Here is a 14,908-nt window from a genome sequence, read left to right on the forward strand (position 1 = left end):
TCACTTAAAAGAAAATACATGGTTAAACCACTGATAACCAAATAAAGCTAAATTATCAAATGCTAGTTAAACCTTGTTGATTCAGACTTGAATGTGTAGGAGAATTTAATCAGGACACATCCAAACACATATACCATATACCAGACACATATACCATTATCTAGTAAACATTCTATAAAACACCTTTTTATATAGTCAATTTATATGTATTTTCAGCAAAATCTTCTTAGTGAGAAATTTCTCCCCCCTCTGCTGTGTTTAGATAAGCGGCTGGTCCTTGCCTGTCTGAATTTACGACGGTGGGGGAAGGAGTTCTTTCTGCACCCCACAGAATTTGAGCCTGCAATGTTGAAAATGGAATCCCAAGCTTAGAACATTTCTCTTAATTTCATTAATCTTATTTCTAAGTGATTGCAGAAATAACTAGGCACAAACCCCTAAATTGGTACAACATTTGGTGAATTAACAATTTCCAAGGCATTAATTAAGTTTTGACACTCTCTTAAGTCCGCAGTCCCGTCCTAGTGATGGTGTTGCAAATGTTCCAAATGTTTACATTAACTCCGAGGTTTATGACTTGGAGGAATGTAAACAGAATTTTACCCTAAACTCGCATTTAGGGCTCTCGAGCGAGGCTGAGTGAAGAAATAGTCAGTAAATGTCATTTTGAAATTTAAGGTTGTTTGAAAAAGATTACTCCAAGGTTTTTTTAGAGTGTTCTTCTGGGGTGATTGTAAAGTTAGAACATTCCTTTTAGACCATAAGATGGGGGTAGTGTGTGTGTGTGTCCAAGCCATGAAGAAATCCTCTGGTTAATCCACTACAATGTAATCCATGACCACTAGTTAAGGTATTTAGGTTATATTCGCCTCAATCACCTGTTAAAATTGTGCAGACAAGCACATTTCATACAGCTTTCAGTGTATTTAATATACTATTAATTTAGGCGTTGATGCACATTGGTATATTAATTAACATACAGGATAACAAACACCTTTCGTCTCCATTAAACTTAACTATTTTTCAGAAAACCCTGAAAGCAGAATTATGCCAAAGAATTTGCTTAGGTTGTACAATTTTTAATAAAGGGATTATTGTGCTGGATATTTTACTAAATACAGAAGATTGTATAATCTGTGTAGCTGCATATAAACAGAGATTACTGGTCTTTATAAAGTAAATCCACAGCTAAGCAGTGAATTTACATATAACTTACATATACATATAACTTACCACCACATGCTTTTGCAGGTTTGATGTGGAAGTTTTGAAAGATGACAGTTCTGTCCTGTGGGGCAGCCACTTGCCTCGTTATTCCACACGCGAGCAATTTTTTTTATTTTTTTTATTCAGACAATTGTTTTTTTTCCCAGCATTTTATTTTTACTCAGTAACGGCGAGTTTTCCAATGTAGCAAAGTAAATTACTTGTGTCAAAATGTTCTTGAAAAAAGTAAAAGTAAAATTACCTATTTTAAAAATGTACTTTAAAAATGTACTTAAAAATTTACAAATTACTCATAAAATCTACTTAATTACAGTAACGTGAGTAAATGTAATTTGTTGCTTTCCACCTCTGGGCATAATCATAGTTTAATATCTAACAACCCAGAAAACAACTGCATGTTTCTTAGATACAGGGGTTGGACAATGAAACTGAAACACCTGTCATTTTAGTGTGGGAGGTTTCATGGCTAAATTGGAGCAGCCTGGTGGTCAATCTTCATTAATTGTACATTGAAGCAGTAAGAGCAGAGTGTGAAGGTTCAATTAGCAGGGTAAGAGCACAGTTTTGCTTAAAATATTGCAATGCACACAACATTATGGGTGAAATACCAGAGTTCAAAAGAGGACAAATTGTTGGTGCACGTCTTGCTGGCCCATCTGTGACCAAGACAGCAAGTCTTTGTGATGTATCAAGAGCCATGGTATCCAGGGTAATGTCAGCATGCCACCAAGAAGGACAAACCACATCCAACAGGATTAACTGTGGAAGCTGTAAGAGGAAGCTGTCTGAAAGGGATGTTCGGGTGCTAACCCGGATTGTATCCAAAAAACAAAGCTGCCCAAATCACGGCAGAATTCAATGTGCACCTCAACTCTCCTGTTTCCACCAGAACTGTCCGTCGAGACAATAAATTATTGTGGTCTAAAACCAGGTGTTTCAGTTTCATTGTCCAACCCCTGTATGTAGCACAATTCAAAAGGGAAATTAACAGGCTTTCCAATGGTGTAAGATTTATTGCCAAGAAGCATTTATACAACTAAGAAATAATCTACCAAACACAAATTTCCATACTTTTTGTGCTATGTTTATATGGATAAGATTAGGGTAATAATTAAAAAATAGGGATTTGTGAAACTTGTAATGGGAACATAATGTAAACTTTCTGGTTTGGCAAATAAATCAAACTAAACTGTTCTGAACTGAAGCCAGTCAAGAACAGGCATGAGTACCAGATCAGATCAGGTTATGTAACTGCCAGTTCCATTATAAAGGAACATACATAAACTACGAAAACAGGTACCAATGCATAAACCTCTATGTGTCTGCCCTTGCTCTGGTGTCAATCCCTTCTTGCAGAGGACCTTCCATTCTGTAATACACTGGCTCGTCATATGTGGAAGAAGCAGCATGCCTTTTGAAACATCTGTGGAACATGTACGTCAATCCAGCCAGTAGAAACATGACTGCAACTGCCCCAGCCACCGACACAGCACCGTATGGCACATACAGGGTTTCAGCTTCACCTGCAGCAAAATCAAAGAAAATAGCCTTAAGATTACTGTAGAACACTAAAGTACACTTGTGTTACGTTAATGTATTCAAGTCTGAGGATTCATCCAGAAAAGAAAATTACTGTTAAGACATGCACTTTGTTTTTGTTTTGTTTGTGCTCAAAGGTTGTTCCAAAGTGAACAATCCTTCATATACAGCTGAGAAATGCAGCCAACATTCAGCATGATTTGAAGGATGCAACACGTTTATTCATGGCTGCCCTTGGTTACCTAAAACTCACTATGCTTATCCAACATGAGGGGAAAAAATTAATAAAAACAGTGTAAAATTATGAGAATCGAAAGCGGAGAACTGTTTTAAATGTTTTGCAATAATTAAAAAAATATTTCTATTTCTGAAAATGAACACAATCAAAAGTTTCACATCCCAGGAAAGGAACACCATTGCAGTAAATATTAATAGACTGATTAGCAATAGGCGTTTATTATCTATGTGTTCTCCCTAAGTCTCTGCCCTATTCTTCAGTGCTTCCACCTATGTCATTTGTTACTCTGCCCCCCTCGTTACCTTCCCCAGGTGTTTCCTGTTTCTGTGTTCCAGGTGTCTGTTCTTCTACATTTTACACGTCTGTTTGATTGCTCCTTATTTGTTTCCTGTCATAGTTTATTCCATGTTCTCTTGTTAATATTTTTCTGTTTATTTATCCTGTTTTGTGTTTAGTTTTTGGTTTCTTGTTTATTAAAATAACTTGCGTCTACATCCACTCTCTGCCTCCTTCCTGCTGCAACCCTGACACAGAGGCCACTTTTTAATTCCTTAATTATATATATATATTTTTATTATTTTACTTAGCAGCATATTGTGTAGAAATATTATAAAACGTTATAAAAACCCAAAACTTACACGACTTAACATATATAAGAACATATATAATCACTTCTTATGAACAAATAAAAAATATTTTGTTAAATGTAGTAATAGTATTTTCTCTTCGAAGAGCTGGAATTTAAACACCCATAATTAATAGAGTAAGAAGTATGGCTGCTTTCTGTGATTGGCTGTGCAGTATTAAGCTGAGCTGGTTGGCTCATTAGTAGTCAACATTATTTTAAAAGGTTTCAGCTGATCTATTGCAACAATTACTGCTGTTTTTCTCTTCTCCTCCTTTCAGGTATAAAAGGAGCAGCAGAAAAGAAGGAGAAGTAAAGGAGGAATATGAATGAACTAAGCCAATCACAATACTTAATTTCAGTTCACCCTAATCCTACCCAGCCAATCACAGCTGCTGCAAGTGGCCATCCTGTTAATTGTGTTAATTGTGGATGATTAAACTCCTGCTTATTGCAGAGAAAATACTACGTGTGCCAAAATTTCATGAAATAAAAAAGCCTTGTGTGTAATAATAATAATAATTATCTTTTTAATTTGTTAATTATATATGTTCTACTGTCATGGAAGTGTTGGGATTTTATGAAGCTGTATTATTTCTACACAATGTATCACAAAAAAAGAATTTATAAATAATTACTTATGAAAAAAAGGTCTGTTAGTGTGCTCTCTGAGCTGCCAACAGTGTGCTTTTGAAGGGATACAAGACTAAGGATACATTCAAATCTTTAAAAAAAGCTTTTTGGTAAGATACTCTGGTGTATCATCTATTGAAAGATAATTGGAGGGGAATTTTAACCCTCCTGTTATGTTATGGGTCAAATTGACCTGTTTTAAAGTTTAAAGATCTATTAAAAAAGGGTATTTTTTTATTTAGAAATTTCTTCTTTGCCTTAATTAGTAAACATAATAAACATACAATATGAAAATGGTTCATCTTACATATTTGCAACCACCCCCTGCAAATCAAAATCAAAAACAAAAATGCAATGTTACATTTTAATGCTATGTAAAGCTATAGTGTTTTATATGTTGTTTTAGTAGTAATAAAGTAGTGAAATAAAGTAATAAAATAGTGAAACATAAAAAAAAGTTTAAACGTACTTTTTCATGAAAAAAGGAGTGATTGTCCTTATTGAACAATTACCTGTTAGAGGTAAGGAACACTATTGCACTAAATATTAATAGACTGATTAGCAATGGAGTTAGTAATGAAATATTCACACTGCTTGTTAGGATTTTTTTTTGGTCTCAGGCATCTTTTAGATAATTAAACATTAAACACCACAGCTGTTCCTGACAAATTAACATAACAGGAGGGTTGAGTAGCTTCTTTCGTTGTGCCATAATCATGTGACTATAGCCACTTGATACTTGAGGGTGCCGTTTTATGCTTTGCCATTTTGTTTCATGCCCTGAAGAAGGCCAAGATGGCCGCAACACGTTGGTCTCAATGTTTTTAAATTTACTTGCCATGACACATTAAAGGCTTTTTAATCATTCTCCCCCAGCATAGTGCCTTTGACTTAAACTTTTTTCATGCTTCAATTTTTGTCCGTCTTCAAAAGAGCACCTGTTGGAAAGATTCACAATTCTAATACTCCTAGTAGCTGAAGAGTAACTGTTTATTTTACCTTGGGTGTATCAACAAATATCTTTCAATTATGATTACTTATCTTAGTATCTATAATTACATAATCATTGTGTGAAACCTTGTATTTTATATGCATTAACCAATACTCACATTGTATTTGATCATTTTTATTACTCACAGTGTATTTTATACGCATTTATATAGAAGATTAACCAATAACCACAATATATATTCTTCACACATATAGTAAAACATTGTTTGATCAGGCATGTGGGCATGTGACTAACACATCTATTATATGACAAATTAACCCACATGATACATAAGGCATTTACTAACACATAGGATCTATTGTATGACGGACTAACCACGCGTTACTAACACATTAACATATAACATATGAAATCTATTCTGTGACTTGCGTAGCTCATGCTTGAAGCATTTCGTTCACTGCATGTCTCTGACTAACGGCCGTCAATCATCAGGTAGTGCACTCTGTACGAACTGAATTGATACAAAGGAAACTTCGGGACGAACAGTGCGGCCTTTCTCTCTCTGTGCGTGCAAAGTTCTTCACCTACCAAAGCGGGAGGAGGACGCGCGCACATAGGGAGGACGGCGCTGTCTAATTACTGAAACAATATCACACTGTCTGACTGGACCCAGTCAATTCTTAAAACAATACCACACTGTCCGGCTGGATACAGTCAAGACCAAACACTAGTGGTCCGGTCAGACCTGTGAAACTTGAGTACTAACACGTGAGATTACGCATGCTAACATGAGATGATTTTAGCAACGCCTCATCAGCAGGTTTCACGTCATTTGGGGTATAAACATGGAGTCAGATCAGAGGGGGGTCAGAACTTATACTGGGACGGCTGTTAGACGGTCTTTCATGTGTGGGTTCTCCTGAATATTCAGCACTTTGTAATAAATACTTGGTTTGCTTTCAACTTCACTCCACCTGTCTGCGACTCTCTATCAAACGAACACGTAGGGGAGTTGTACCCCGGATGAGGGGTGGGTGTGGACCCATCTTTCATTTTCTTTTCTACAACATAGCGCTTCAGCCTATCTTTTTCTTTGTGCTTGTTAATGATCTTGGGAGAAGGAAGAGCAATAACTATAGTAATGAGGGACGTGGGGGCTCCAATACCAGTGTTGGGAAACACTGCCCAAAGTTAGAGGGTGGGTACCACCTGATGTATTATGATTATTGACAAAGAAAGGGTTAAGTAGTTTGCTTCTTGTTAATTTATAGTGTCGCTAGCTGTATTGTGACTCTGAGAAGATGAGTGTGATTGTGTTTCTTTTTTTGTTTTTTGTTTGTTAATAAAGCTCTTATCTTCTCTTTCTGATTTTGTCCAGTGGCAGGTTTCATGATTAATAAGGTCTCTGACTGAAGTATGAAGCTATGTGGTGTGAGGTGAGGTGGTTGGGTGAAGGTGAAGCGCTCTGCTTTAAAAGGCACTTCAAAAGCCAAAAAGCCAAAAGCACTTCACTTACACAAGGGGTAAGTGTAATAAGATTTGCGTGGACTTCCTACTAAAATGTTTCGTATGCTCAGACCTGAAAATTTCCGTACGCACAAAAAAAAATCTGGATTTATCAAACAGTGCGTAGGCAGAATTCCAAGTACTTTCTCTTAGTACATCACAATCAACTTGAAATCAAGCGCAAGTGCACGAAAACATCACACCTGCCATGACTCCTCCCTTAATTACGCAGACTATAATGTTATAATAATGATGATGATGATTATTATTATTATTATTATTATTAATATTATTATTAATATTATATACGTGTAGCGTATAATTACCCATTTTCAAATTGTATTATTCTAAGATGGATAATAAACGCTTTCATTTAAATGCTTTAAATGAGTTGCTTACCAAGAAGCCACACGTCACGCACATTTTCTTATCCTCTTATGCTCTTACACTTATAAGCCAGTCATCATAATGGGCCAAAAAACATAATGGTCAAGTAAAATGCGCTCTCAATGAATTAGGCCATTAGCAATATTTTCCAATAATGCCAACGCTGCATCTCCAACAACTCCAGCGCAAACCTTTATTCATGTTTATATAATCTAGGCTAAGTGGAAACATGTTGAATGATTATTTCTGTGAGCCAATGAAATTATCTGATTAATTTACTTTATTTTACCCAATAATGCTTAACTACTATGTGTTCATAAAGGATGTCTTAATAGTTGTAATTTCAATGCATCGCCTCTAAGTGTCGCCAAATGACAAAAACACAATACATACGCACAAAAAAGCCGTACGCCTGAAACAAAAGTGCCGTGGGGGCGTCAAGTCAAATTTAGTACATCTGACCGTGAGCGTGAAATATGGCGTACGCAATGTATTTGTGCGTACACACCTTTAGTACATGAGGCCCCAGATCTCTGTGACTCGGCAGTAGAAACAATTTAGCGACAACCTGAAAACAACTTAATTAAAACTGGTGAAATGCTAAATCAAACGATACGCATACTTTAGAACGTGGAACCATAAAGCGTACTATGAGGTCAAAATGCATGCCTGTTACACAGAATGCGAACATGTTGGCAGGTCTGCATTGCCATCTACATTTACTCCTCATTGTTATTACCTGTATGTACTGTTTCTGTTGGTGGAGCTGTGGGTAGAACGGTGGGTAGGACTGTAGGAGGAAAATGAAGATGTTTAGTCAGGTATAAACCAAAAACCTCAAAAAATTTTGTTAGCTGAAATGTGTAAAACACTGCACCAATTTGAAATGTACCTTTTTCTGTTTTACAAATGAACTCAGTGTCAGTGTCACAATCTGTTTTTCTCCATTTAGACTCCATGATTGTGACGCATGGAGTGTTCCTGTGCCTGAACCATTCATATTCACTAGACATCCAGTTGGTGTAATCCATCACACTTTTGTCCAGCCACAGCCAGTGCCCTATGCAATTCAAACACAAAACCTTTATTTTTTTAAACACTTTGAAATACCCCTCATGTTATTTATGTTTATTATATATATACAGTGGTATTACATGTATGTAGCTGTTTGTTTACCATATTTTTTGCACTATAAGGCGCACTGGATTATAAGATTAAAACTGTTTATTTGTCTACAGTAAGCTTAGATTTCCAGATTTCCACTAAGGCTAGGCAGACAGAGCTACACTGAGGAACCCTGAGTGTCCCAATAACCCAGGGTGACATCAGCTAGCGGTTTGTCACACATAGCTCATTTAAACATAGTAAACGGGAAGGCTGGGGAGTCTTGATATACTCACCTCTGAACAGCGAAAGAGTTAACTTGTGCTTAGCGGGTAATGCTAATGCTACTCCAGCAGTGGTAGCCGGGGGTTAGCAGCAAGCTACAGTCTGACATACTGGCCTCTGAACGGTGAAAGAGCTAACTGGTGCTTAGAGCGGTTAGCTGGTAATGTTATTGCTGCTTCAGCAGTGCTAGCCGGGATTAGCAATAGGCTACAGTCTGATATACTTGCTTCTGAACGGCGAAAGAGCTAACTAGCACTCAGCACAGTTAGTGGCTAATGCTAATGCTGCTCCAGTAGTGCTAGCTGGAGAACTAAACTGAAACTCTGTACAAACTGTAAAACGCTGCACTTCAACAGAGTGTTTTTTCTGCTCCTTACAACCTGACTGGTAAAATTCATACATAAGGTGCAATAAAAAAAGGCACACTGTGGATTTTTGGGATTTTTGGGATTGTAAGTGCAGCTTATAGTGCGACAAATACAATACTTGCAACTACACTAATAACACACAAAGACTTTAGTGCAGGCTGAGAACAAAGTAAACATGAATTTAATATCTTCCTTTTGCAGCGGCCATCCTATTAAAATTTTACCTGTTGCACAGAAGTTTTGAAAAAAAAAAAAAACACTAAGGTGGAATTTGTCCCTAAAACATATTTGTCTGTGTATTCAATGACCTCTTTGTCATGCCACAGAATCTTGATAGGATTCCAAAGTTTGGGACTCTTGAGGACTCTTAACATTGTCACTGCAAAACCTTTTTTTGTCGATTAACTGTTCTTTGGGTCATCATTTCCCTGCATCACCCGATGTTTTTTCAGCTTGAGGACATGAACTACTGCCATGACATTCTCCTGGAAATGTTTGGCTGTCCAATTTTTACTACTTGTTCCCTCAAGGATTTTAAAGAAGTCTCAAACCATGATACTCCCTCCACCATGCTTCACAGATGGTAACGCTTTGAATTGCTGGTGTTGGTGTGCAATTTTGTTTTTCCTCCATTCAAGAGGTGGACTGATGTATACCCAGGTCTTTAGAAATATCTTGAAGCTTTTAAGATCTCTATCATGTCTACAACTATGAACATCATGTCTTCTAAGGTATACTGAAAGATTTTTTTGGCATCAAAGCATGGTTAATACTAACCAATTTTATTTAATAGGCAAGTCACTCATAACTCACTCATTCAAACTGAAACAACTTTTGGCTCTTGAAGAATTAGTTAACACACATCTATTTATATTTCCACTGTGTTATTAGTTTGTGTCTCTGTAAAGATGCTGTCAGTAAATTACTGTGCAATGAAGTTAGGCTACTGGTGTTCAGTGGTGTTCAAGGGAAAAATCACCTGCATGGGTCTTGAAAAGGCCGATCCAGTAACTGTTGTACCTGTCACCAAACAACCTGATGCACCTTTCTATGAACGTTGACTCCATGGTGTCCAAAATGCTAACAAGATTAGCTCCTGCAGTTAAAAAGAAAATTTGACTGTAATCAACACTGTTAATCACACATTTATATACATCAAAATATAATGTACATCGGCAGTGGGAAAGAATTGCTTCGGGCTGCATGTCATCATACATTTATGTTTAATGGTTTGGGCCCCTAAAAATGACTTAATATGCCAAAAGCCATCAAACAAACATCACCTATCAAATTATAAGTGATGTGTAAGGACATTCTTTAACCATCTACCAGTTTCTGACACTGCCTGGGAGAACGCAATTTTCCTTTTCTCCATGCAGAATTCTTTCAGGTGTGTGATGTTTTCTGTTAAGTGTTTGTATGGATGGTCTCAATGTTCTCAAGCACCCTCTGATACAATAAAGAATTCATGGTGGATCTATGATGGAGAGCTTCCCAGTCACGTCTGAAGCAAATCTATAGATGCTGTATGTATAAATGCTGTATCAACCTGTGATGATATTTTAGGATAGTCAGATACTTTTTCACACCTCTTTTAGTTTGCTCTCTGCCTGAACATGCTAGAATAGACTGATCTGGTCATGATGGAAGTTGTTTTTTACGTGTAAATGATTTAGAGAAAATTAAATGGCTGATTCAAATTGTTTTGAGATTCTTTTAAACCCCTTCCCAGACTCAACTGCATCAACATCTCCCGATCCACTTAACTTCAACACTTCAGCAATCCAGAGCTAAACTAAACTAAACTAATATCTGAGGTTTAAATAAGACTGCTTTAAAACCCTCTTCAATACTTTTGCTAACCTTTTCCTTACAAGAAAATTTCTGATTTTTTTTTTGTTTAATTTGTTTACATAAAATGCCTCAATCCGGGGGCTGTGGGTGGTGAAGCGGGCTAAGCACTGTCGCTATGATCAGGAGATCGCCGGTTCGAATCCTGTTTATTTAGCTTGCCATCGGCTAACGGAGCCCTGAGGGAGCACAATGGGCTTTGCTCTCTCCGGGTGGGTAGATGGGGCTCTCCCCCCACATCATTCCAAAGGGTTGATACCAATCGTCTCAAGGCGTTTGTGAGCTGATGTATCAGAACCAAGTTGCTGTGCTTTCCTCAGAGCGCGCTGTGATGCTGCTCGGTAATGCTGCATCAGCAGCTCTAAAAGAGGTAGTGGCTGACTTCATATGTATCGGAGGAGGCATGTGCTAGTCTACACTCTCCTGGTGTGTTGGGGCATCACTAGTAAAAATATATATATATAAACAACAAATAAAAAATACTTTTATTTTTAAACTGCAAAGGGGGACAGGACGACTGCACCGTACTGAAGGGAGGATGGACAGGGTCATGTTTCAGGAGATTTTGGCCATCAACCTCTTTCTTCATTAAGAGCATTGAAGTTCATGGCGTAAGACGTGGCTCCACAAGAACTAGCCAGTCTCCAGATCTGAACCCAATAGAAAGTATTTGGAAGGAGCTGAAACGGTTTGAATGCAAACAAAGGTTTCTGTAGCAAATATTAATTTCTGTTTTTTTTCTATTGTATCAAATGCTTTTTTCATGAAATAAAATGCATATTAATTATTTAAAAATCGGCAGTGTATCAAAGATTTCCGTTACTGCATTTGTTGTTTGTTTGTTGTATTTGTTGTCTGTGTAAAAGGAAAATCTGCGTGTTTCAAAATAACATCATTTAAAGTAGGCCTGTAAAACAGCTGCATACATCTGGATATTTCACTCCAACCAAAATAACATATTAATTATACATACATCAATGAACAACAATATAATATATTTAAACATATGATTAATGATGATAAAATTATGCCTAGTACAAGAGGCCAGTTGTTCATATTGAAAATATTGATTAACAATGTTTAAAAATGAGTAAATCAACCAATTAAGTAGGCGAAGAGCTCTGTTTTTAACAGGAACTATATGAGGTTTAAACATTTTTAAGTCACTGTTGGGATAAAGTGCTAATGGGGTCGGAGTCTAAGTGTATAATGTTTTGATTATCATTTAAAGGGTTTTTTTTATTAACTGGTTATTAATTGGATAAAAAAGGAAAAAAAATATGTTATAAGTATAATTTATATATTATAAATATTATCATTGTAACACACAACCTAACTTTATTAAAAATGTATGTTTAAATGAATAATTAACCCAAGATTTACATTCATTTTATTATTATCATTATTTAATAACACAACAGTGTATCTAATGTTAATATACACTTGCATGTGACTCCCAAACACTCAATTTATTATCAACAAATAATAGTTTTTTTTTTTACTCTTAATGTAACTGCCGCTGAACATTTAAAGAGGAACAGAAAATTTGCTAAAATCAAGAGAGATAAATAGATAAATTCACAAAATATAGACACATCTTGTTTAACTACTCTAGCAGGTTAAAGAAAAAAAATTAACAAACTTGCAGTGAACTTGGCTCCAGCATGCTTCCTCGTCAGGAGCTCATGCATTGAGCTGTGTTGGGCTGTCGGGCCTTGCGAGATCAGCTGTTCACATTTTGCAGCTAATGCATGAATGTAAAGTGCTCCCATACTTTTGACAACTTGGGTCTGCTAATGCTAACCAGGGTTTCCTTGAGTTTTGTTGAGTGGGGTGTGCGGCAGCCAACTATTTTAATAATTAAGTGTAATCAATTAAAAAAATATATATATTTTTTAAATAAATATATATACTTTAGAATAAGACAGGCAAAATAAGTGATTTAATTAATTCACTCACCTCTGGTTGTACAGATGCGAGAAGCAGCGCTCCATGACTCTTTTCTCTTCACAATTGCATAGCAATGCCCTTTATAAGGCAGCCATGTCATCTTTGGTTCATCTTCAGTGTCCTCGGGGCACACCCCTGAGTACTGAGCGGGTAGAGTTGGAGCAATTTCTGTGAAGAAGAGAAAACTGTTAAAAAGCATACAGCATTTAATAGCCAACCTTTCTCTGGACTACAAAAAATATTTGAAGCTGTTATTGGCATAATGTTGATGTAGAAACCTTTTAACTTGAAAACAAATGGATATGTATGCTTTGGTTATTTATTCTAAATATATATCGAAAAAGCAGTAAGAATGAATGAGAGTTATACTGCATAAAGCACCTTTGTAATACCCAGGGGAGCTTTACAATATCTGGGCATAAATACATACCTACATACGTACACTATGGCAATTTAGAGTAAGCGTTTCATGTGATAAAATGTGTAAAATGACTTATAAATGCAGGAACCCAAGTTCAGGGTTAAAGAGAAACAAAGGACAAACTAAAATAACAAAAAAGGCAATCTGAAGGGAAGAATGAGAGGAATAGAGTGTCACGTCCTGACCCTTTTATCTCCTCCATGTGCTCTGCTGTGTGTTCTTACTGTGTGTTTTCGCCCTTGTCTAGTGCCTTCACCTGTGTTTCATCTGTAGCTCTGCCCCCTTGTCACCTTTCCCCGGGTGTTCCCTGTTTCCTTTGTCAGTTCTTGTGTGTTTTACATCTGTAAGGTTGTAGGTCTTTCTTTATTTAGTGTCTGAGTGTATTCTATGTTTATTCTAGTTTCCTTGTCTGTTTAGTTTTACTGTTTTGTGTTTATTTTGGTTTATATCTGTTAATAAATGATCTTGCATTTGCGCCCCCTCTCCATGTCCTCTCCTTGTTGCTGCAAATCCTGACACAGAGGAACAATTTATGTAGGACAAGAAACTTAAATATCACTTTACAGGGAATTTGAACCCCCAAACTCTGGGTTAAAAGAGCAGCAAAGACTTAGAAATCACGAGAGCAAATGTATGTAATTTCACAGACAAGAAAGAGAAAACTTAGGCTAGTGAGGAGAACCAGTCAGCTCAAAATCACAGAGCAAAGTAAAATCTTAGACAGGATAGAGCTTCCCAAAACAAAGTAAAAGGTGGGTAGAGGGGACAAAGGAGGCATAAATGCCAACAATAACTACAGGCAAGTAGAAACTCAAAATATGTAGGAAAGAATTCCTTTTTACTTTCTATTATCTTTTTTTTTTCTTTAGAGTGTGGTGGTTCTACATCTCCATCTGGTGGCCTAGCAGGTTGGCCAGCAACAGCCTGGGCAAAATTTAAATACATTTTTTTTTTTTTTTTAAACAGATAAATGTGCTGGAACACAGAATCTTCTCACTATATTTACTTTCTTGCTCCCGCACCAGACAACTCTGGCCAATTAGAGGAAACGATGCGCTCACGTGGTTTATTGGTGCACATTTTGGTGCGTTTAGGTTTATACCTGTGTGAAACCAAACCAAACAGAGGGAGAAACGCTCCAAGTAAAATAACTCATCAACTGATCCGGACCATAGAAAACACCCTTTTATACTTAGAAAATTAAGTTCTAATTCAGAAATCCTTACAATCAAGCTAAGATGTTTACAATAAAGTAAAAAAGTGTCCTCTATGCAATTTATCATGAATTCTTTATTCCAGCACCCTCTGTTGGCTTTATCTCCCCTCAAACATACAAGTATATACTAGCATTTTAATTTACACCACTAATATAAATATAATAGCATATTACATTTCTTACATTAAATTTTTAATTTACATTTAAATATCATTTTCTAAATTTGCATCTTAGGAAGAACAAGTGTGATTAATTGCAGTTAATCACAGAAAATTAAAGGTATTCTGAAGAATTCTGAAGGTATTAGTATATAGTAGTTCTTGCCAAAGTAATCCCTTGCACATGTGGTTCTATCAGCTATTGTTGAATGATGGTTCTTGATGCAACGGTGTCTTATGACGACCTTACACCTGACGATTTCACAGACAAAATTTGCTTAAGTCGAACTGCAATCGAGTTGCGGTGGCATCACCTCCATCATTCAATGTAAGGTGGTTAGGACTGAAAGTTTTAGTCTGTCTGTTTTTTCAACCTGGCGTTTCGAAAAAATCCACTGTGTTTAATATTATCGTAAGTCTTGAGACTCGGCTCTTGCAAATGAACAAT

The 14,908-nt window shown here is 36.5% G+C and overlaps 1 protein-coding gene across 1 annotated transcript in view; it reads right to left on the reverse strand.

Moving 5' to 3' along the window:
• Window positions 1–263: 263 nt before the first annotated feature.
• The window catches only part of LOC103027534 (macrophage mannose receptor 1), a 58,294-nt gene continuing 43,649 nt past the window's right edge, over window positions 264–14,908 (reverse strand). Inside the window, exons 27-31 of the mRNA XM_049482824.1 lie at window positions 12,675–12,833; window positions 9,844–9,960; window positions 8,000–8,167; window positions 7,847–7,897; window positions 264–2,750 (exon numbers count right to left, since the gene is read on the reverse strand). Coding sequence (XP_049338781.1) covers window positions 2,542–2,750; window positions 7,847–7,897; window positions 8,000–8,167; window positions 9,844–9,960; window positions 12,675–12,833 — 704 coding nt within the window. The 3' untranslated portion in view covers window positions 264–2,541. The remainder of the gene's footprint in view (window positions 2,751–7,846; window positions 7,898–7,999; window positions 8,168–9,843; window positions 9,961–12,674; window positions 12,834–14,908) is intronic.

This window comes from Astyanax mexicanus, chromosome 8 (assembly GCF_023375975.1).
Source record: "Astyanax mexicanus isolate ESR-SI-001 chromosome 8, AstMex3_surface, whole genome shotgun sequence".
Classification (NCBI taxonomy): Eukaryota; Metazoa; Chordata; class Actinopteri; order Characiformes; family Acestrorhamphidae; genus Astyanax; species Astyanax mexicanus.